The sequence below is a fragment of the Antedon mediterranea genome, chromosome 6 (assembly GCF_964355755.1).
Source record: "Antedon mediterranea chromosome 6, ecAntMedi1.1, whole genome shotgun sequence".
Lineage (NCBI taxonomy): Eukaryota > Metazoa > Echinodermata > Crinoidea > Comatulida > Antedonidae > Antedon > Antedon mediterranea.
The window spans coordinates 26,275,273-26,299,076 of NC_092675.1; the positions used below are offsets into that span (position 1 = coordinate 26,275,273).

The 23,804-nt window shown below is 32.0% G+C and overlaps 1 protein-coding gene across 3 annotated transcripts in view; it reads left to right on the forward strand.

The window, feature by feature from the left end:
- Positions 1-906: 906 nt before the first annotated feature.
- LOC140051609 (uncharacterized) overlaps positions 907-23,804 on the forward strand; it is a 45,483-nt gene continuing 22,585 nt past the window's right edge. The window contains exons 1-31 of one of the 3 annotated variants that reach the window (XM_072096878.1): positions 910-1,115; positions 2,677-2,731; positions 2,955-2,994; positions 4,545-4,599; positions 5,574-5,849; positions 6,501-6,752; positions 8,123-8,257; positions 12,793-12,942; positions 13,033-13,164; positions 13,480-13,605; positions 14,289-14,567; positions 14,674-14,982; positions 15,499-15,566; positions 15,926-16,169; positions 16,482-16,584; positions 16,714-16,775; positions 16,899-17,089; positions 17,353-17,440; positions 17,808-17,884; positions 18,242-18,278; positions 18,628-18,725; positions 19,048-19,164; positions 19,565-19,716; positions 20,094-20,229; positions 20,544-20,693; positions 21,122-21,221; positions 21,488-21,552; positions 21,796-21,930; positions 22,455-22,586; positions 22,820-22,980; positions 23,516-23,651. In XM_072096878.1, the coding sequence (XP_071952979.1) occupies positions 4,551-4,599; positions 5,574-5,849; positions 6,501-6,752; positions 8,123-8,257; positions 12,793-12,942; positions 13,033-13,164; positions 13,480-13,605; positions 14,289-14,567; positions 14,674-14,982; positions 15,499-15,566; positions 15,926-16,169; positions 16,482-16,584; positions 16,714-16,775; positions 16,899-17,089; positions 17,353-17,440; positions 17,808-17,884; positions 18,242-18,278; positions 18,628-18,725; positions 19,048-19,164; positions 19,565-19,716; positions 20,094-20,229; positions 20,544-20,693; positions 21,122-21,221; positions 21,488-21,552; positions 21,796-21,930; positions 22,455-22,586; positions 22,820-22,980; positions 23,516-23,651 (3,960 nt within the window). In that variant the 5' untranslated portion in view covers positions 910-1,115; positions 2,677-2,731; positions 2,955-2,994; positions 4,545-4,550. Of the gene's footprint in view, positions 1,116-2,676; positions 2,732-2,954; positions 2,995-4,544; positions 4,600-5,573; positions 5,850-6,500; positions 6,753-8,122; positions 8,258-12,792; positions 12,943-13,032; positions 13,165-13,479; positions 13,606-14,288; positions 14,568-14,673; positions 14,983-15,498; positions 15,567-15,925; positions 16,170-16,481; positions 16,585-16,713; positions 16,776-16,898; positions 17,090-17,352; positions 17,441-17,807; positions 17,885-18,241; positions 18,279-18,627; positions 18,726-19,047; positions 19,165-19,564; positions 19,717-20,093; positions 20,230-20,543; positions 20,694-21,121; positions 21,222-21,487; positions 21,553-21,795; positions 21,931-22,454; positions 22,587-22,819; positions 22,981-23,515; positions 23,652-23,804 lie in introns of all 3 variants that reach the window. The other 2 variants (XM_072096877.1, XM_072096879.1) reach the window with 2 other exon arrangements.

The following is a 23,804-nucleotide window of genomic DNA, read 5'->3' on the forward strand; positions in this document are numbered from 1 at the left end:
GACATTCTCGGTATATATTTTCATTAATAACGACTGATTTGTCTTACAACTTTCTTAATTTAAGGAAAAATCAAGATACAACATATGAATTAACTGGTGATGATTATGCAACAGTTACTGGTGGTCCATGTTACAGTAACACACCACAGGTGCCCATTGGGAGAGAGGATGATCCAGTATCTACTTATTAGTTTACGACGACAGAGTATATTGTGTTAACAATTATCTAAATCATAAATAGTGTTAAATTTTGTATACGATATATATATATATATATATATATATTATATTAATTGAAATTATAAACACAGGTGAACCTTATATTTTGACCACTAATTTAATAGTATTAGCTAATTTGTGACAACAAAAAAACAGAATTCGAAAGTATATCTTCCAATAATAGAAGTGTACCTTTATAACTAATTTATCTAAACATTCTATTGTCTTAAAAAATGTTGCATATACCATTCATTTAAATAATATGTTATTATATTTCTTGTATATATTATATAAACTCACTGTATTGTAAGGTAAAATGTCTACCGAAACGTGTTTGTTACTTTATATCGTTTTGTTTCTAGATACTGTACTCAAATAAATATTTTAAAATGGTTAGCATCAAAATCTTTTTCTTCAATGCACTGTAATTATTCATTTATAATTTTTGGGGAACATTTTGTGTTATTTTTCAAAATATTTAAAGGGATGTCCGTTTGATTTTACAACAACAATTTTTCGAATAGTTTTTTAATGCATTGATAGAGCCTCAACTTTCTAAACTCAACAATTCTTGTTAAACATATCTTTAATACCATGCTCAATTTACATTATCTGACGGTATGTCAGAAAAATATTACCATTTTGAAACATTAGTTTAGATTTACTTTATGATTGAACTCAAGCCATAATAACGCCTTTGTTAGTTTTAACCTTGTATTCTGTACTTTTGTGGTTTTGTGTTTAGTGTTCTTTTATTTATTTTATTGTTTTTTTTACAACAGTGTTTCATGATAGTGGATGATCAATGCATATACTGTAATAGTGATGCTTTTACTTCCTTATTCCATTTTATTAGACGACATCCATGTTTGATTTTGGTTTTGAAGCTAAAATACGTAAGTATTCTTAATTATGATTACGTATTTATGCAGGAATGATCTACCACTGGTTTGTCAAACCAGGGAGTTTATTAACAAGGAGAATAATCGATAAAATTCAGTAATGATTATATTATAATAAATGATTACATTCCTGCTGTAAGGGCACTGTTGTTATAATTATAAACGACGCATCAGTTTTTATTAGAACATGAATACTAGGGATCATTGACCAGGAATATTGTGTGAAATTGGTCATTCGCCATTTGTGAAATATGAATTCAATATTTATCAAGGTTTGAAATTAAATTACAATACACATAATGATAAATATAGGCCACTGAACAGTTTAATATTAGTATATGTGTTTCTTCCTTTTTCCATTTAATATGGATTTTTATTATTACCAATGAATAAGCTGGAGATAATGAGAAATACGATTTTAAATCAAAGATACATATTTTCAAAATAGATTTTACAATAATTATTATGATTATCATATTATATTATATTTATCTTATGAAACGAAGGTCTAGATCAGTCCTGCAGCTCAAACAAACACCCCTCCCCCTACACCCCCCACACACACACACACCCACCCCCACACCGGATATGATTTTGTGTAATAGGCCTGTCACAAGCGTTCTATCTTTATTTCTCCGACATTATCTTAGTGGTGAATTTATGTAGTGTTCCAAGTTAAGTAGGCATCGGGGAAAAAAAGGGGTGAATTATAGCCTGTGTAACTAATGGGGTTTGGTCCCACCATGTCATAACTGTATACATGCAAATGTTAATAGATATAAATTGTTTAAAATGTATATAAATCATAAGATGTGTTTAATAACTGTAGAATATGGCAAAAAAAACACGTTAATTACAGTTTAACTAAATTCTTGGTGATCTATAAACATATAAATTGAAAATAAAACAAAACTAGATAATTTGATGAATAATTTTCAATAAAGAAAAGATTACAATATGTTATGAAATAGTATAAGGTGTGTGCATGGTATAGATGTATACTATATTGATACATAAATATTTCTACATTCTTGTACTGCAAATAGTAAGCTTTGTGGCATGTAGCAAATTTAATTAGGCCTATGTCATTATGCTGAATTAGACTATAGATAATGTATAATTGTAAAACTCATAAGAGTGAAACAATACTAATGATCGTGAAGTAAATGTGTGAAACCCACAAAAGACAAAAAAAAAACAAATCTTAGTGTTGAATTTGATGCCAGTAGCGATTTAAATGGAGGGTGTATCTTTGGGTATGCTAATTTAATTAGGCTACATTTGTATGAGCCTACTGATGTGGGATTAAACTACTGTGGTTCCATAAAATTATGCGGATCACTTAATTTATAATTATATATTCTGGAATATTTTTTATTTATTTGTTTTATGGTTTTACATTGTAGAATTTGTTTTTAAATTGTTGTTTTCTATATCATAAATGTAAGTCATAGGAGAAAAGTGATATTCATCAGAATAAAGACAATTTACAATTCATTTACAATATCATCTTTCGTCACAAAGTGAGAATTATATACGTTTTTTTTTATGACAGAAAAGTATGATTGTTACAGTTCTAATCTTGCTTAAAGTTACCTTATCCTGCCTTGGTAAGTTATATTTTAAAATACTTCCCGAAAAAAGGCCAACTGACAAATAATATTTCAGTCTGATGGTATCATTGTAAACTAACCAACCATAATTGATTAATTGTATGCCTATTCAATTTTTTTTAAATTGCAAATATTGTCATTTCATTGAATAGTAAATAGCATACGTTTTTTTCACAGTATTATAGTATAATGCTTTTACTTCCTTATTCCATTTTATTAGACGACATCCATGTTTGATTTTGGTTTTGAAGCTAAAATACGTAAGTATTCTTAATTATGATAACGTATTTATGCAGGAATGATCTACCACTGGTTTGTCAAACCAGGGGGTTTATTAACAAGGAGAATAATCGAAAATATTCAGCAATGGTTATATTATAATAAATGAATACATTTCTGCTGTAAGGGCACCGTTGTTACAATTATAAACGACGCATCAGTTTTTACTAGAACATGAAGATTATAGGGATCATTGACCAGAAATACTGTGTGAAATTGGTCATTTCATTCATATTTATCAAGGTTTGAAAATAAATCACAATACACATAATGATAAATATAGGCCACCTGAACAGTTTAATATTAGTATATGTGTTTCTTCCTTTTTCCATTTAATATGGATTTTTATTATTACCAATGAATAAGCTGGAGATAATGAGAAATACGATTTTAAATCAAAGATACATATTTTCAAAATAGATTTTACAATAATTATTATGATTATCATATTATATTATATTTATCTTATGAAACGAAGGTCTAGATCAGTCCTGCAGCTCAAACAAACACCCCTCCCCCTACATCCCCCACACACACACACACCCACCCCCACACCGGATATGATTTTGTGTAATAGGCCTGTCACAAGCGTTCTATCTTTATTTCTCCGACATTATCTTAGTGGTGAATTTATGTAGTGTTCCAAGTTAAGTAGGCATCGGGGAAAAAAAGGGGTGAATTATAGCCTGTGTAACTAATGGGGTTTGGTCCCACCATGTCATAACTGTATACATGCAAATGTTAATAGATATAAATTGTTTAAAATGTATATAAATCATAAGATGTGTTTAATAACTGTAGAATATGGCAAAAAAAACACGTTAATTACAGTTTAACTAAATTCTTGGTGATCTATAAACATATAAATTGAAAATAAAACAAAACTAGATAATTTGATGAATAATTTTCAATAAAGAAAATATTACAATATGTTATGAAATAGTATAAGATGTGCATGGTATAGATGTATGCTATATCGATACATAAATATTTCTACATTCTTGTACTGCAAATAGTTTGGAGGCTTTGTGGCATGTAGCAAATTTAATTAGGCCTATGTCATTATGCTGAATTAGACTATAGATAATGTATAATTGTAAAACTCATAAGAGTGAAACAATACTAATGATCGTGAAGTAAATGTGTGAAACCCACAAAAAAGACAAAAAAAAAACAAATCTTAGTGTTGAATATGATGCCAGTAGCGATTTAAATGGAGGGTGTATCTTTGGGTATGCTAATTTATTTAGGCTACATTTGTATGAGCCTACTGATGTTGGATTAAACTACTGTGGTTCCATAAAATTATGCGGATCACTTAATTTATAATTATATATTCTGGAATATTTTTTATTTATTTGTTTTATGTTTTTACATTGTAGAATTTGTTTTTAAATTGTTGTTTTCTATATCATAAATGTATAAGTCATAGGAGAAAAGTGATAGTCACCAGAATAAAGACAAATTACAATTCAATTACAATATCATCTTTCGTCACAAAGTGAGAATTATATACGTTTTTTTTTTACAGAAAAGTATGATTGTTACAGTTATAATCTTCCTTCAAGTTATCTTAATCTGCCTTGGTAAGTTATATTTTTCCGTAAAAAAGGAGCAACAATAATAGTTCAGTCTACTACTGACGGTAATCACTGCATGTTATATAGGCCTATCTAAACCAATCAACCAACCATAATTGTATGCCTATTCAATTTTTGTTAAATTGCAAATATTTTTTCACAGTCTTAGGCCTATAGTAGAATTTAGAGCTCTAACGATAACGATAGCGATAAAATACTGTTATTGCTTTTTGGGTTGAATTATACAAAAAAATATAATTATGCTTAAATGAAAAAATATCAAACGTATCAACAACAAAAATCTAATTTTCTACGGAAGCCCTTTCGGACCATTAGTATGCCGCACTATTCACTATTGGCCTGAGTTTCCGTACTATTTTCTTTCTAGTGAGACAACAAACATATCTAAATATAATACAAATAAAATAATTACGCCGCAATGATGTACGGTAGGGCCTAAGTTTACAACCTGTGTGTGTGTGATTTATTCATACAAATTAATTTTTAATAGTTTACAATTTATGAAATCTAAGTAGTAAAATAGATGTATCACTTCTCATCCATGTCTTGTAACGGTCATGATGTATTTGTCAGCGCTTGTATCCATTATGATTTATTCAACCGAATGATTGAACGTCAGTAACGTACACAAAGGACTGACACTGCTACACTCAATATGATTAAAATAGAATCCTAAATAAAAGTGCGTCAATTTACAATCAAGAGAACTGTCCATATTACGCACGTTGGCATTTTGTCTAATTATTTTCTAACATTTCGATTCCGGCAAAGGCTACGAAATCTTCACCAAGTATAACCTCTACAGTACTGTATAAATGTGAGTACAAAACACCATGACAATGACAAATCCGCGTTAACTGCAGTAGAAATTATTTAATTTCTCATCAAATAAATAATACCAATATGTAATGTATTTATTTTATAATTGTTTAAGAAGTATGTGATACATTTTCTTTCAGGAAATGATAGATATATTACAGTTTTGAATATATATCCAAAATACGACAATGATTTCCAATACCAATGTTATCCTCCTACTGGCTATACTGGTTATAGTCTGAGTTACGGAAGATCATTTGCAGTAGCGAATGGTGAAAGTTTGAATGAAACACCGTGGATCTTGGGCAGTGGGCGCAAGTATGTAGCACCTAATGTTGGTATGGGAGTGTATTACTGCATGATAGTAAACAATGGTATCACTACAGTCGTTCAAACTACAAAAATAAGAAATGATGGTAAGGTATATAGTACTGATAAAACCTAATTTAGTACAATATACTATTGTTTGTAAATTAGCGGCAAAATATAAACAATAATTATAATGATTCAAGATATTTAAATATTTAAGCCATTTTAATTTTGTATTTTTCTTTAGGCGGTTACTGGTGTAATTGTTACCGTTTGGTTGAGCGTCCGTATGTCTCTAGGCCTGCGTATTTTTCATTTGAGATACAATCACTCATGTTATATCCTAAAAACGTCTTGTCTTGTATTGCTGTGTTGTAACAAAATGCAAATATTGTGTCGTTATAGTTTCAAATGTAAAATGTATTATATTGTACATGTATTGTGTGAACGTTAACAATAGATCTACAGGTATTAGTTGTGGGATTACTGACTTACCGGCTACTGGACCTATATTACTTACTAAACACTCAAACACTCTAAATAATAATATTTATTTCGTTCTTCAATTAAATAACAAAACAAAAATGACATAAATAAACCTTTAAAGTAGTCTTAAATAAAAAAATGGTAGGTATAAAAAGTGCAGAATAATTAGATAATTGTTGTTTAAAGTTAGATGTTAACAATAAAGACTTCATTTTAACATGAGAAACAATCTAATTGATTTGTGTGATTATTATTTCTTTTTTTCAAAACAGCCTTAATAACACCTGAAAATTCTAAAAACACAATCACTGTAAATGTTGGTGATGACGTCACCATTCGATTTGATACGGAATTGACCAGTGATTTAGTATGGAGGAAAGATGGCTCTACTACATTAAAGATTGGAACGGAAAAAAACATGACTTTTAACCCAGTAGAGACCAGTGATGCTGGGGTTTACGAGATGTATGAGGATGGCAACCGGGAAGATCGTAGGCATGCGTTTATCAAGTTGATTGTAAGAGGTAATAGGTAGTATTAATGATTATAATGATTTTCAATGTGTGTTCTTTATTGATAGACGGCACACATTGCAATGATAATGATGATGGTGATGATGACGATTCATTTTTAGTCGCGTGGACGCGACTCTATAGTTCACTATGTCGGTCGGTCGGTCTGTCGGTCTGTCGGTTTGTCGGTCTGTCTGTCGGTCCGGTATCACTAAGCGTTTTATCGCTTTCTGACCTTATCTTGATATCAGTTTAATCTAGCTAAGTCAATTTTTCACAGTATATTCCTTATGGCCAGGAATCGATGTGGTTATGTTTTCACGGTGCACAATAAAAAATTACGCGGTCTACGCACGATTTAACGAAATCACGTTTGTAATCATATCTTCACAACCATGAATCACAATTAAATAAAATTGGTACTCATAAATTTCAGGGCATAAATCATCATAATGGCAATACAATTACGTGCGTAGCGCATGTAACGCATGCGTACGCGCGCTTAACATTTTCAAAATTTATTTTCGATGAAATAAGAGTACGTTTCAGGCAATTTTAAGCGTTTACAAAATTGCCATGAGTGCGCAGATTTTTGCGTGCGCATTGCGCATTAAATGTTATTGCGCACTCTTTTTGCCCGATTTCTGTTTTCTTGACTTACTTTTCAACTCGAAATTACGTTATACGAGCACGTCAAAAGTGACAGGCTACGCACGTGTAAATTAAAATATAACTGTTTTTAAACATTTCAACATATTTAAACATGTTCAGTAATTTCGGTCAGTTGTAGGTTGGTCGGTTGGTCGGTAAACACTAATGAGCACGCGACTGCAGCCATCTATATGGCCTTGTTTATTTATATTGTATATTCTGAAATAAAAGAAAATAATTTATTTCAAATTTGTTCTTTTTTTAATATCCATTTGAGTTAGAGAGAGTTAGAGATTTAATTGGAGGGAGACCTGTTACTTGAAAATGAATGAAAGCTCAACATGCTGTTTTACTTTATCGGTGTGATTTAGCTTTTGCTTTATACATTTTATTTGTATCTCCATTGAGATCCAGCCACAGCATTTTCAGTGGTTTTTTCTGCAAAGCATTTTCAGTTAATATTTTTTCAGTAATTCGCCTTTTCATTTAATCATTAGAGACTTATGTACTATATTTGAACCTAAAACTTAAATTTTGCAAATACATACCAAAAACGGTTAAAATAAGCTACTTAGAACGATTTTATTTATTAAATAGGAAGCTTTATATTTTGACTTAATTGATTTACAGTGAGGTTTCGTGTCTGAATAAAAAAACGGTTCCGTTTGCCTTATCATATAAAGTATAAAGTAAATATAATAAAACAGTATTATAGTATTTACTTTTCATAGCTTGCCCACGTCACAAATGGGGTCCACTTAACTGCACTGGTGATTGTGAATACTGCTATAATGGAGGCGTATGTGATGACAAAACAGGATTTTGTATCTGTGCACCTGGATTTGAGGGATCCATGTGTGAAACTGGTAAGGAATACTACTTTACACAAATAATTATTACATTCAAGTTTCAATTCATTTCTTCTAAAAATAATAAATGGAATGATAAATATTCTAAAAATATTAATTCATTTTCAGTGGACATACCAAGATATTTGTAATTGTTAACAATTTCAATTACTGTACAATTTACAAGTTGTAAAAACATTATCCACAACTTTTATAATAACAATCATATTTTTGTTTCAATCCAGCAAAAATAAAACATGTATCTAGCAAACAAAGAAAGCTTCAAATAATACAAAGATGTTTGTAAAGATATTTAATGTTGACCGAGGGAATCTCAATAGTGTTGTATATTTATTATATAGCCTATGCAAATACGTGAACGTGATTGGTTGAAACTGCATCACATGACGCTAAATGAACAAAAGTCATCTACTGAGACTCATCACGATACAACGTTTTACACGCCACGTAACTTGCTTGAAGAATTAATCAACTAAACTATTTAAATTATGCATATATAGCGCCCTTATTTGTTATTCACCCATTATAAATGTGACGAAAGACCGTTTGCGATTGGTCAACACTCACGCTAGTAGCCTGGTACGCGCGGCGCCCTTAACATCCGGTGATTCGGCTCGAAGAAGACAAATTATTATTTATTCGGCCTAGGTCTATCCCAAAGATCGTGGCGCTATAGTATCATTGACATAGGCCTAGTATAGGGCCTACGTGATAATCTATATATAAATTATGGTTAATTCTGACATAGGCGAGCACAATACAAAAACTTCGGTATAAATCTCCGCCTTGGATACCTACCTTATCTATCTCAGATGTACCGCGAAACGTAGATTTGATAATATTAGTTTTCAGTACTACGCTATTGTTCCATATTTCTATCTTAGGAAGATATTATAAAGAGTTTTTTTAACAAAAATGTATGATTTCAACAGTAGATGTTCAACTCAATTTCAATTCTTCGCGGTCCATGTAATTTCCGGGTTCACGATTAGTTTACCTTGCAACAACCTGGTTTCAACTATTTTCTCTCTTTTATACACAAGGGAGCAGTAAAAATAATAGATTTGACCCTAAAGGTGACTGGAAACAGGCACTTTCCATCCATCAATACAGTGTCCCTTTGGAAAACTGAAGAAAAAAACCGATAGTAGGACTGGAGCTTAAGTCATAGTGGCTAGTCATTCCGGTTTTTTTGTTTATTTTAGGAACGGACCGCGCGTGTGAAGGTACAGTAGTTACAAAATAAAAATTGTACTGCAAATTAATAAAGATCAAATTAAATATATGCCATAAAGAATCTGAATATATTGTGGGGAATAGTATTATAAAATTACATACGGAGATTTGATGATAAGATATTTTGTTTAAAATCGAGTGAAATCCCGATATCCGAGTTTTATTGAGTAAGCTGGCAGGAATAACTGTAGGCTATCTCTGTCCCGTTAGGACCGAGATGTCTGCCCATGTTGCAAGCCGTAATGCCTTCTTGGGCCGACGGCCCACTCTGTCACGGAAGTTAGTTTCAAAAGATGTTTAAATTAAATAATGTATTAATTATTAGGATGGTATTTATTTGAATAAACGCCTCTCCAATAAAACATCACTTTGAATAATAATCCCCCTCCCAACCCAACTATCTAATAAACGTCCATCCACATTTATAACAACACAATTATACTATTTGTAGTAGAATTCATCGCACTGCTATCTACAATTTACCAAGCATTTGTTATTCTTTTTTACCACTTTTCCAGCCGCGTAACAAGGGGGTCTTGTCAGGGGGGCAAAGAGGGGAAAATCCTTCCAGACACCAAGTACTTGAGCCACAGCCCCCCCATGGTGGGGGCTGTGGCGAAGCGAATTTTGGTAAATGACACCCCTAGATCGTCGGAAATGGTACTCTCGCACACAAAATTCATGACAAATGGCGCCTAACTAGTAGTAGTTGGCCTGGAAATAACACTCCCATTTATTGCACAGCAATCAGCAAAATGATCGTACATTTTCCACCGTTAAAAACACAGGTGACATAACATTTGAACATGTGAAAACCCAATCTAACATTGGATCCGCACCTGGCAAAGGTAGTAATTTTTCCGGTTAGAAGACTGAAACAGGGCCGTAACCAGGTTTGACGGCGGGGTGGATCGTTAAATTGTTTAGTGGAACCATAACCTCGAATTTTTTTTTCTCTATAGGCCTATGTATGGCCGCAAATCGCATTTCCGGCTAAACTCTTTTGTTTATGAACTATATAATTTGGTGAAATTTCCAGCCCACGAATTTCAATTGCCGACCTTATTGCCGACCTTAAATTGTCAGAGGACGGCATTCTCTTGCCGACCGAAACTAGGCTAGATCCCTCCTCCCTTTAAGCCTCCTAGTAACAACATGGTACATTAAGGGATCGTATCATTGAGACTTTAACAGGCATATTCACCATCATGTGGTGTTTAGGTAGCAAACCATGGAATTAAGGTGATCCCTGAATTCACTCAACCATTGCATCTTGCACTTGCGTGAGCTGCATGCTTTCTCTCTATACATCAAGCAGCTGGCTGGGCACGTCACACGCACGCAGAGACCTGTGTAGGGGAATACCCTTTTATGTCAAGCAAACAACTATGCTCTGTGCACGGCTAGCTCCAGAACCACGATGTTCAGCAGTTATCAAATAGAATTTATCTTGTAAATTTAGTGTTAGGTTTTTATATTTTAGTTAAAATATACTTTATATTCTTATGTCGATTTATATTAATTAAATTTATTAAGGCTTGACTAGACCTGTAGTAAACAATCGTAGTGTTGTGTTAGTATGCCTGTGAAAGATTGAGTATTGGAGTGACAGCCAGCCACGAAAGTACGTTCGTTTTGCTGATCGCTAGCGCGTTACATACGATTAGTAGGAGTGTATTTTTTTAAGGTGACCTCACACGCACAGCACAGCGTCACAATTGTGTATGAGAATGATGCCCGCGATGGCGGCTTAGATAAAAGACGCCAAAAACCACAGTCAACTGACCGCATGTTAATGTACTGATAAGCAGTGCGTCTTCCCACGAGCTAGTTGTCAGTCAGGATTTTGTGTATTTCATATCATCTTACTTGAATATCATACTGTACTGTGACTCATTTGAAGCCATATCATATATCGTATATTTTATTCTTATATTTTCTTTCTTTTTCTTTCTTCTATCCCTTCTTTGTATTTTATTTTATTTTTTTGACTTGTTACCCAGCCCGATCGAACGCTTCTCAACCCGGTAAAATCCGCCAGGGGGGTATTCCGCCCCCCCTGCCCCCCCGCCTGTTACGCCACTGCACTTTTCATATATATTAGAGGATTTCATTTGATTATAAATGTTACCATATTATTAAAACTAAAAAATTTAACATATCCCTCGAATAAGCACCTTCCTCAAATGAACTTTCCCTCCCCACCTCCGCCCTATAAGGGCCCTACCAAACAATAAAAACTATACTTTAAAATGTTATTAATCATCTAAGACACTGTGAAACAGAGTAGTTTAGTTTTACGAATATCAAGAATTTTCAATATTGGTAACCGACAGAAAACGTATAAGGAGAACATTATTATTCCGAGAACCATCGTCTACACTTCCTAGAGGGGGAGCGAGCGAAGCGAGCTCACCCTCTAGTAATAATTATTATTATTATTATTAATGTAGGCGCGCTTATTGGTGAAAATTCTTCTTTTATTATTAATACGACCTAGGCCTAAGTGAATATTTCATTGACAGGGAATTATTAATTAATAATTATCTGTATATTATTCTTCGCAAGGTAAGGTAAATGCAACGCCTAACTATAGCCTAGGCTGGCTTACATACATTAAAGGAGGCCTAGGGGCTTAGCTACCCGACCCAGGAGATATTCTACTTGTTGTTGGCTATATATCGCCTTTTATATCAGTAAAATATAAGATTTGACATCCACTCTCTAAAAAATTATATTCCCTCGAGCAAAAATATCATTCCCTCCCTCGGGGATGTCAAATCTTATATTTTACCTCTAAGCAGGCAATATCTGTATAATATTAATAATGACTTAACTACAAAACCCTAAAGTTGATATCATAGCCCTTTGTGTAAGGGCGGGTTGCGCAGTGTGTTGGCAGTTCGACTACTGATCGTGAGATCGAGTTTTGAATCCAACTCTCTCCGCATTGCTTGTATCCTTAAGATATTTTACTTACGTTTGCCTCTCTCCATCCAGCTGTATAAATGGGAACCCGGTTAGATCAAGACACAATTTTGCGCTGATTACTAGCAGCATTATGGGACTATGCTTCCATATGTGTTTGTATACTGGGGTAATATATAATGTTCAGCGCTTAGAGATTTCACAACATTAGTCGCTAATTAAATCGAGGATATAATTATTATTATTATTAGTAGTAGTGTTATTATTATTGTTATTGTTGTTGTTGTTGTTACTATTACTGTTACTATTACTATTACTATTACTATTTTATTGTTATTATTATAACAACGTGTGTTATTTTCACTTAGATTGCGGCTACAATAGGCATGGTTGGAGTTGTGAAAATCGCTGTTCAAATAAGCATCATCCTATAAGGTGTAGCGCCTTTCAGTTCTGCTTACCTGATCCATATGGATGTAGCTGTGTTACTGGCTACCAAGGAATAAAGTGCATTACAGGTAAAAAAAAAATTTTAGCACCATAGTGTTAAGACTGTAATTCGCATATATTTGACATTATTAATAAATTCAATAAATCGTATTGTACAGAATGTTCACCAGGTACATTTGGAGCAGACTGTGCTCAAACTTGTCATTGTGAACAAGGTGATTGTGATAGATTTAGAGGAACATGCACTGACTCTTCTTGTGCATTTCCATGGATGGGATCTAACTGCCAAGGTAGTTTTAACATTATTTTTTTCATTATTTAAAAAATAGGATGATTGAAACAATTAACGATCAATTTGATATTGTTAACATTCTTGAACGTGATTTTTCCAAAACAAGAGTAGTAGGCAAAATAAAATTTTGCCTCCTTGTTGCCTCCTTTATGATTCCCATCATAAAGGACGTAACTTTGTATTTATTCTTCAAAAACTCGAAATCAATCCATTTCTTTGCCTTTTAAGATGTTTCTGTGAATTTGTTCAAACTTCATACCACGTCATGTAACAAAGTTTACTATATATTCTACATTAACTTTCGATTTTGTAGAATGCCAACATAACTTTTATGGCGAAAACTGTGATATGGAATGTCCATGCGAATGTCATAGAGTGACAGGCAAGTGCAAAGAAGGCACGTGTCTTCCAAATTGGCTTGAACCTGACTGTGAGAATGGTAAGTAAAATAATAATGTAATTAATCATTCTTTTTTTCGTTAAATCAAATTAATTAAGTTTTTTTTCCACTTTAATACAACTGTGTGTCTTCATCTTCAACTTCATAAGTTCCACAATTAACACATTGATTATTACGGAACTAGAGGCCTATTAGAAGAGGAGATGACTATGCCTGATACACAGTGTCTCGCACACGCTTGCATATTGTACACTGGACCTACGGACTCGTTCTACCAGAAAATAGAGTTGGAGTCTCGAACCTTTGCTGATATTATGGTGTATTCCGGTTCTACTGTCTTGACCACCCACTCTAAAGTTCAAGTAGAAAGAGACAATTAACAACATGAACCCATTTTACTTTACGTGCATCCTTGCTGCATGACGTATTTTGAACTGTTCTCTCTCCATTCCGACGCAAATGTTGTATATTTATTAATTGTTTTTTTACTAATTAGACTAATTTATTATTAAATTCAATATGTTATACCTAAAATTAAATCGCAATTATTACAACTCCCTTTGTTCTGTTTTTAAATAACTTTGAAAGCTATTATTGATCATTAACATGCTGTGTAACCAAATAAAAATAAATAAACATGCATATATAGGCCTAAAGTAAGTTTCCAATGTACATAGGCCTATCCAATTAAAACTTGACGAAACTGTTTGTTCAATCCACAGGAATCGTGAATACCACATTTACCCCAGCGAATAACGGCCAGAATACAACTACCTCTTGTTCGGTTTATCAGAATGGTGTAAACGATGTTCAAACAATGATTGTAGTGACAAATACTGATGTCACTAAAACCATTACAACAATATTGGAAAAAAAGCAAAGTGGTCAGAATATAATGACTCAAGCATTTTCTGTGATAGCTGATGTTGATTCGACATATAAATGTGTAATTTCACAAGAAAGTATGTCAGCTCAGAGCGCGATTATTTCAGAAACATTTAGTAAGTTGTATATCATCAATAAACGTCATGCAACATAATCATTTTATTTATAATTTATGTAATTATTTGTTCACAAAATAACGAATATTTATTTTGTTCACAAAAGAAATACCTTTATATGTCGGGAATCTGACGTTACTTAGTGTTTCAAGCTCCTCTATCACCATTGAATGGACGGCATGGAATAGCAATACTGACGATGGAGATGGTCCAGTTGTCGGATACTTTTTATACCACAAACTGAACAATACTGACATTTGGAATCATGGACTATACATCAATGCATTATCAGGCCCTGTTTCCGAGTTGATGTGGGATACAGAATACACTTTTAGTGTTTCTGCTGTGAGACCTGGTGAGGGCGGAGAAGGACCAATCGGAGATGGAACAGTCACAGCAAAAACGATTTGCGGAAGTAAGTTATTTATATAATATCTTATATATTATTTCGGAAACACGCCGAACGTTTTTTTCGAGAGCTTTTCCAACTTTCCTTAGTCCTTGATTGACACCGAAGTGTTAAAATTGATGTCGTGAATTACGTTGCCGAAATTACGGCACAATTAAAACATACAATTAAGAAAAACTGAAGTTTAATGACAACATCGTCAGCGCAATGAAATACAGTCGTATGTGTTTTTATACCTTTATACAGGTAAATATTCAGATGTATTTAATTAATATAATATCTTCATTGTTAGTCTTAATCTAAAGTAAGTGTATGCAATGATGTAATATTGATCAGTTATCAACCGAATAAAATAACCAACTTATCCATCTATAGTATGTAAATAGAAAGCACACTATCAGTTCTTTTCCACTTAAAAATAATTAGAAGCATGAAGCATTTTTCAAAACATTAACATATTTGAATTTTACGAGATTTAGGAACTTATAAATATATTTAAATTTGTTTGTGATCTAACATCAGCACCAGCTTCATTGGAAGAAGTCAATCATACGGTTTCCGACACGCCAAATATATTGGTGACCTGGACAGTAAGCAACTCTTGAACTTGTTGATTTGTTATAATAATTTTGTTTAGTTTAGCATGAATGAACGAGCAAATTAAAATAACCTAGGCCTGCTCCTTGTTTAGTTTCTTTGTATGTAAATTTGTGATTTTTAGTTTATTGTGAAATTTGACAACAAGCATTTAATCACTACGCTCCCAAAGATAAAAAAAATGCCATTGTTAATTATGTTCATTGTTTATCAAAGAGCAAATTTGCCAAATATAAATGTTGATTATTATTTTTGTTTATGTTTATTTTTTGTTCTCTTTTGTGGCGTAAACACTAAATTTGATTTGTTTATTTATTATATTTAATTTTTACTTCAATCATACCATCTTTAGAAAATTAATGCAGATGCAGAAACACTGAAATGTTATAACACGTCTTACGTATACAAAGTGTATCTCAAATCTAATGACGATGTTGGAATTGGTGAGGTAGTTTACATTGGAATTGACTCCAGCGTGACTATAGACAGTTCGAGAGTAGATGGTCTGTTGTCTTACAGCTTTTTAGTCACTGTATCTAACAAAGACAATGAAAGTGAATATGTTGAAAGTATCGATACTTCAGACAAAAATGAAGGTGGGTGCAGTGTCTCATTATTTAGGAAAAAGTAAGCAATTGTTTATAATACATGATTTGGAAAATTGTAAAACATGCACAACATCTCACTTTTTAGAGGGAATTATGACATTAATGAAAATACATTTTCATGATATATATTAATATTATAAAAATCTATAATTTTGGTCAGGATTACCTCACCTTTAGGTACATGTGTAGTCATTTATAAAATATGTAACATTACATGAACCAACAATACAATATAATTTAAAAAACATCGTACATCTACAGGTCAAGGTACGGCACTTTTAAGCATTCCATATTTTACAGATATGTCTGAACCAAGTGGTGGCTCTTCTGGTGGTATTATTGGTGGTATAGTTGGAGCACTCATTTGTATACTTTTGTTGGTTGCGGTTATCATTATTGTTATGTATGTATACATGTATATGTTAGTAATTATTATAAATATTTATAATAGTAAAATAAAAACATTTTAAATTATACTGAAAAATTGATATATTGTGTTTGCTGCATTTTATTTATTTTGTACAATTTAAAGGAAAAGAAAGAAAGATAAAGGCACTGAACATCGACAAAGGCAAGATAGAATACAATTTGAAGGCATGTTATTTAATTTAACTATGTTTATATATCATATATGCTTTCTAAAGTTGTTAAAATATAATTTATAAGAACATGTTATTGTTTACAAGTTAACTAATTTAGAACTTTTTTCATTCTTAGACGTTACGTCACGCTCAGATGAATCAACAGCGCCATCAAACATCGATTTACCTGACGACACATCCTTTTTGTACGAGAACGTCCATGTGGAACCGTCAACAGCTTCAACATTTTCTCGAAGAATTCTAATTTCTGATTTGGTTGCTTATTTCGCCCATAAGCTTTCAACAGACTTACACAATGAATTTGATGTTAGAAAAACTGCCTAATTTATTTTATTAGATGTTTTAACAGGTTGAAATAATTGTATAAGTAATTATTACAAGTACTTAAAACATTTTCTTTATAGCTATGTACTACAATATCAATATCAATGTTAATATAATATAACATTTAAAATGTTATTTCCTGTTACTATGCAAACAAAATGCACAAATAATAAATCAATAAAACAGCGGTGGAAATGTATCACAATACATTTTAACATAACATATTACTATTCTTATATTTCTAGCTTCTACCAGTCGACCAGACTCACCCATGGGAAGTAGCAGCCAAAGAATGTCACAAAACAAGGAACAGATTCAAGAATATTGTCCCATGTAAATAAAGAATGTATGAATAATTACTTTGGCGGCTGCTGATCATGCGTAAAAAGTATAATGCTTCTTCTTGATGTGAAGATGTTGTTGTTTGTACTAAAATGAGAAAAAATGACAAATATCACATGCATAGAATAAATTCTAAACCGCCCGGTGATATACTGAAATGTAATTACTTAATTTGAAACGAGAAGGATGATTAAATCTATGAGAATGAGAAAAGGTCGCCCCAACCGCCGAGACTCGAACCCGGAACATTCTGCTTGATATGCAGTTGTCCTAACCAATAGACCAATGGGGCTTTCATAGTATTGATCAATATAATATATATACTGTATTTAATTACATTAGTTTAATTTCTACTTAGATGATCATGCAAGAGTTGTGTTGGACAAGATTAACGGCGATCCTGATTCGGATTACTACAATGCAAGCTATATCGATGTAAAGAGATATGTATTTGAAATCGTTTTTAACATGTTTTTAAAGTATAATATCACCTATTGCTTTTGTTTGTAGATATTAGAAAACATAAATCAATGGAACAATTATAGGCCTAATATTAAAAATCACTTTCAGTCAACAGTTTATATTATATTATACTGTAATACAAAAAATAAAAGGGGGAATGGAATATCGATATATTCCTCATTTAAGAGGTTTGTAACATATCCCTCTATGTATTTATTGAAATAATATACAATCTTGACATTTTGTAACCCTTAACATAATAGTCTCTGTTATAAAAACGACTTCGACCATGTTGCTCTGTATTGATGTTAGTTATTGGTATTGTTTTAGGGTTACAGCAAAACGGAGCACTACATAGCGTGCCAAGGTAAGCAAACACAAATATTATCTAAAAAATAAACTTATGAGAAATAAATTCGTCTCATATTTGCACTATATATGACAATACTGAACACATTAATTTATAAATGATAAAGAATAAAATTAATTACACTTAAGCTCGTTTTTCCCTAGGTTTATATTCGCGAGAATCGGGCAAGCCATTGGTCACAACAAGTTGAAAACAATAATAATACGCGGCTCTAGTCAACGTTTCATTGGCGCGAATAAATTCGCCTAGTGGAAAACATGCTTATATATTTTTTTTACAAATATTTCAGTGATACTTATTCCCATCCTCTAATTTATAAATGACCATCAACGATTTTCTTCAACAGGTCCTAACAAAAACTCCCTTAGTGATTTCTGGCGAATGATCTGGCAGAAGAATATCAAAGTTATCGTTATGCTTACAAACATTCTTGAAGGAAATAAGGTGAATGAACTTTCAATATATCTATAAACATAAATGAATAGAAGACATTCACAGATCAATCTAAACCAAAATCACTGTAGGAGAAAGTTGTGAAACTTAAAATATTATTCTAAAAAATGTACTTAATAAACAAATAAAATAATAGTATAAAAAGAAAAGTTTAATACCCCAAATCAAGAGATTAACTGGACTTGTATGGACCACTATATAAGTAAAAAGGCAAATATAACAATTTGTATTTAGTTTGACGTGTTATATTTCTTGTTACAATCATTTGCATGGATATACTAATTAAAATGTTTATCTATTAATTTATAACCAGGAGAAATGTAAGAAATACTGGCCTGATGAACAGGAAATGGTTGTTTTCGATGACATCACTGTAACGGTTACTAATGAAGAAACAACTGAGGACTACACAACAAGAACTGTGCGAATCGTAAGTATTTAAGCTTGGTAAATTGATATAGATAAATATTCGTAATAACTAAGCAATTTAAATTTCATATTGAGCATTACCATTATTCTGGTTATACTTTGACCAACACGGTCATTGGAAAACAATGCAGACGTAGAGCAAGAAGCTTGTAAGTAATGAATTTCCGTTAAACATTCTTGTTATATTATTTTATATTTTAAAAAAACGGATCATGAAACGTTATTATTAAAGACACGTTAAAGTGTAATGTATTTTGGCCAGTTAATTGAATTATTAATATTAAATTACGAATCATATTATTATCAATGGTTTATACTTTTTTAATATTGATCTTTCGTTCAGAACTATGATTGTATTTTTGGTGTTGATATCAATGTGAATTATACTATTTACGTTGTAGGAAGAAATTGAACAACGTACCATTAAGCAGTTTCATTTCACTCAATGGCCTGATAAGGGAGTACCAAAGTCTGCTTCAGGATTACTGCGTCTTATCCAGAAAGTGAAAAGTGTTCGAGGAACTTCATTGACCCCGGTATTAGTACACTGCAGGTAAAGTACAATATTACCCAATGCTTATACAATGTATGATTAGGAATACATTCTGTAATAAAACCACATTTTCTTTTTTTAAAGTTCAAAGTGTACGTAGTTTACTGGTATTGAAAAGAAAATGGTAGAGTATAGCTAGGATAGTGTCATCTTTAGAACTTCATTAAGTAAAATTAATAACATCCAATATATAAAAGATGTTAAATCAATTTATTTACGGTCTATGTAACAAGAAACTATCCACACAATAAGCCTATTATATCATCAGATGCTGGAATTACTAATAACATTGCTTATAAATACTAGAAATTGTGAATTATTACAGTGCTAATATCATTAAACCTCAAATTAACGAGTTTTGTTTTGTTAATAAACAGTGCTGGTGTTGGCAGAACCGGGACCTATATTGTCATTGACGCCATGTTGGATATGATAATGACTGAAGAAGCTGTTGATATTCTTCAATACATAACAGATATTCGAGAAGCTCGCATTAGTATGGTTCAGACTCCGGTAAGTTAAATACAAAAAAAACGCCTCTTACTTTTAGAGGCCTACTTATGATAAAGTGTATACACTCTTTATTATTTAAATTTATTTTTTGTTGGTAATACTTGACTTATATTCTAGCATAGTTAATAATATAGATGTCTAATGTTTACTTTACTGTACACAGTACAAATTAAGGTATCAGTAAATGACCTTTAAGACAAAAAGTGGATACAACGGAAAATTGTTTTTTAAATGGGTCTAAGATGATAAAACCCTAGCCTGTTGTGCATTATATGATATTAATGAATGACGGTCATCATTCCTATCATTTTTAGGAGCAGTATGTGTTCATTTACAGCGCCTTGAGTGAGTTTTATCTCAATGGTGTTGTACAATTCCCTGTCTCCGAATTTACAAGTCGAATGAAAAAGTTGAAGCGTGCAAATCCTAAAACAAAGAAAACGTTCATTGAAGAAGAGTTTGACGTAAATTTTATGTTTTTAATATATCTAGTTTTATAGGTAGGCCTATTGCTCATTTATAACAATTGATTAGTAAATTATATAGTAGGTATTAACATTAACACAATGACAAACCATCCTGTCATAAACTGAACAAGGCATATCATATACACGGATGCAGTCGAGTGCTCAAGTTAGTGTTTACCGACCAACCGACCGACCGACCGACATTAGTGAGCTGTAGAGTTGTGTTGCACTTGACTAAAAATGTAAACAATTCTGATTCATATTAACGGAAAACGTTTAAGAGAGGACGCAAGTGGTTTCACCAGAATTAAACACAACACATTTGGAATTAAAATTTCTCTTGCTGTATTATCTATCATCCCATTCTTCTTCATAATGTAAGTATAAATACAATTAACAGTTATCTCTGTGTTTGTCAATGACAGATGTTGGTTTCTGTAACTCCATCGCCACCTCTAGAAGAAATGTTGAGTGGACGTCAGGGGCACAGCATCAAGAAAAACCGATTTGGAAATGTGTTGCCAGGTATAAACGTTGATCATTGTTTAAAACATTGATAAATCAGAGGTGTAATGGTTGTTTGCTGTCCGTCTTACATTCAACCAGTGGATAGATTTGTTCAAGAAGTACTATCTATTCATAACTTATCTATTCCATTGTGTTTGGCACGATTCTGCATCCCATTAAAAAAAAAGATTTTAAACATTTTGTTAATCTACCCCATTTCCATTTCTAATGAATATACTTTTGTTTTTTAACAATAGTTTTTGTTTCTTTGCTTCTTTTAACAGTTGATCGATCTAGAGTCATCTTAAAATCAGAAAGCAACAATTACATCAATGCTTCATTCATTAATGTAAGTTTTAGTCATTTATTTTATATATTTTATTTCAAATCAACTAACAGATATAAAAATACCCACAAAAAAGTTAGTAAGTTACTTAATAATAAATATATAAGTTGTAATAATCAACTTGTTTGAATTTAAATTTTGCACAATTATAAGAAATTCTTCGTAGATTTTACACACCCTTTTCAATCTCACTATAATGAATTAACTTATACTCTCCTTATATATTAAAATGTTGTTTAATTGCAGGGTTGCAGAGTAAGTGACAGATTCATTGCTACTCAGATGCCAATAGAGGATACAGTGGATGATTTCTGGCGACTTGTTTACGATTGGAAAACATCTACTATTGTGATGTTGAACTGCATGGATTATTCAGATCCGGTTGGTACCAATCAAATCATATGAGATGAACCAATTCTATTTTATTTTATTAATTTCGACAAACACATTTATACAAACATACAGACGAATTATCTAGGTTGCGCCAAGGAGTGGTAAAAGAAGCCAAGAGCTTTTGTCGCCAATAAGGCGTACCACTCCAACAAAATAGGCTAAAACGTACAAAAATTAATCTAAATTTATAATAAAATTATATGGTTCTACAAAAAATTCAAAGAGAATTAGATTTAAACAAAAATTAAAAAACATAATTTATTGGCATTGGTAATTGTCAACCATAATAGTATCTACTACTATCAGACATTTTACACTATAAATATTGTGTAAGTGAAGTGAGTAGTTACAGGTTCGATTCCAGCAAAAGTGGTTTCTTATCATAAAAATATCGGAATATCAAAAATGATATGTCTAGCTCTATAATAATATTATTGATACTGTATAGGATGATATGCATATATTTTTCTAGTTTGTGTTATTATACTCTATATAATTATTAACATATTTAGACATGCGCACAGTATTGGTTAGACGAGGGCAGCACTAAAACAGTTGGCAATTTGAAAGTACAATTTGATTCCGAAGAAATCAGAGGGCAAAATATAATCATCAGAAAAATGTCCATACATGCAACTAACAAGGTAAATCATTTAATATTTTTTGAAACCTGAAATGCACTGATTAAAAAGAAGATCGAATATACTTTTTAGAGATTGGATAAATAATAATTATATATATTCGGTTTATTGTCCCTGACTATAATCCCAGTCTTTTGATATCTGTTTTTTTTTACTTACTGGTATATTACTTGGTATTTGTAAATTTGTTTGAGATTAAAATAGAAACAATTTAAAATAATAAAACATTTCCACAGAAATCTGAACCATTTTGTGTGACGCAATACCAAGTTACAGATTGGCCAGTTGACCAAGACACTCCAGAAAAGTTAGAAACATTGTTGCAGGTGTATGAAATGGTTCAATCCTCGCACACCTCCGTTGGAAACAGAGCAAATCCAATTGTAGTTCACTGCATGTAAGTATTACCAGTTCACCCTTCTCTGGTATTACCACTAACTTTTGTATAATACATTTTGCATATTATGCTACGCGATGTCGAAGCACAAACAGTAATATTGTAACACATTTTAGATGTAATACAATTAGAGACTGTGCACTCATGAAATGTCAAACTTATACCATTTTATCATTTATTATTGCAATTTAGGTTTAGTAATAGTTTAGTATACTTGTAATAACTATTAGTAATTATTATTATCTTTAATAGAATATTATACAAATAAATGTTTACTTGGTATTTACTTTTATTACCTGTGTTTGCATAGCATATCTATTTAATGTATTGAATTCGTATTCATAGCCGGTGACATGACGTGACCCTTATGGGAGAAGAATGTTGTTGAAAAGTGTTACATTTAAGTCCACTGTGCTATGATCGCTATACAATACACAATGCAATACAATAAAACTTGATTATCCCAAAACTCTGGGGAAATTCATTTGGTTGTGGTAGTACAATTTAGATTTTCATTATCCTATCTTCCGTATAGAAACGGTATTGGACGAACTGGCGTCTATTGTACAGTTACAGAAGCATTGGATAAAATGAAACAGGATGACGTCATCGATATTTTCCAATGTGTTAAACGACTTCGTAAAAATCGGCCAGGGTTGGTTACAAATGTGGTAAGTGGAACTATATACAGTAGTTGTTAATTGACAGAGTATGGAATGAATTTTGCATTAACTTGTGATGATTTAACTGTCATCTTGATGGAATAACATTGAATAAAACCCCATCAAATAATTATTTGCATGCAATCGAGTTTTTATTTTACT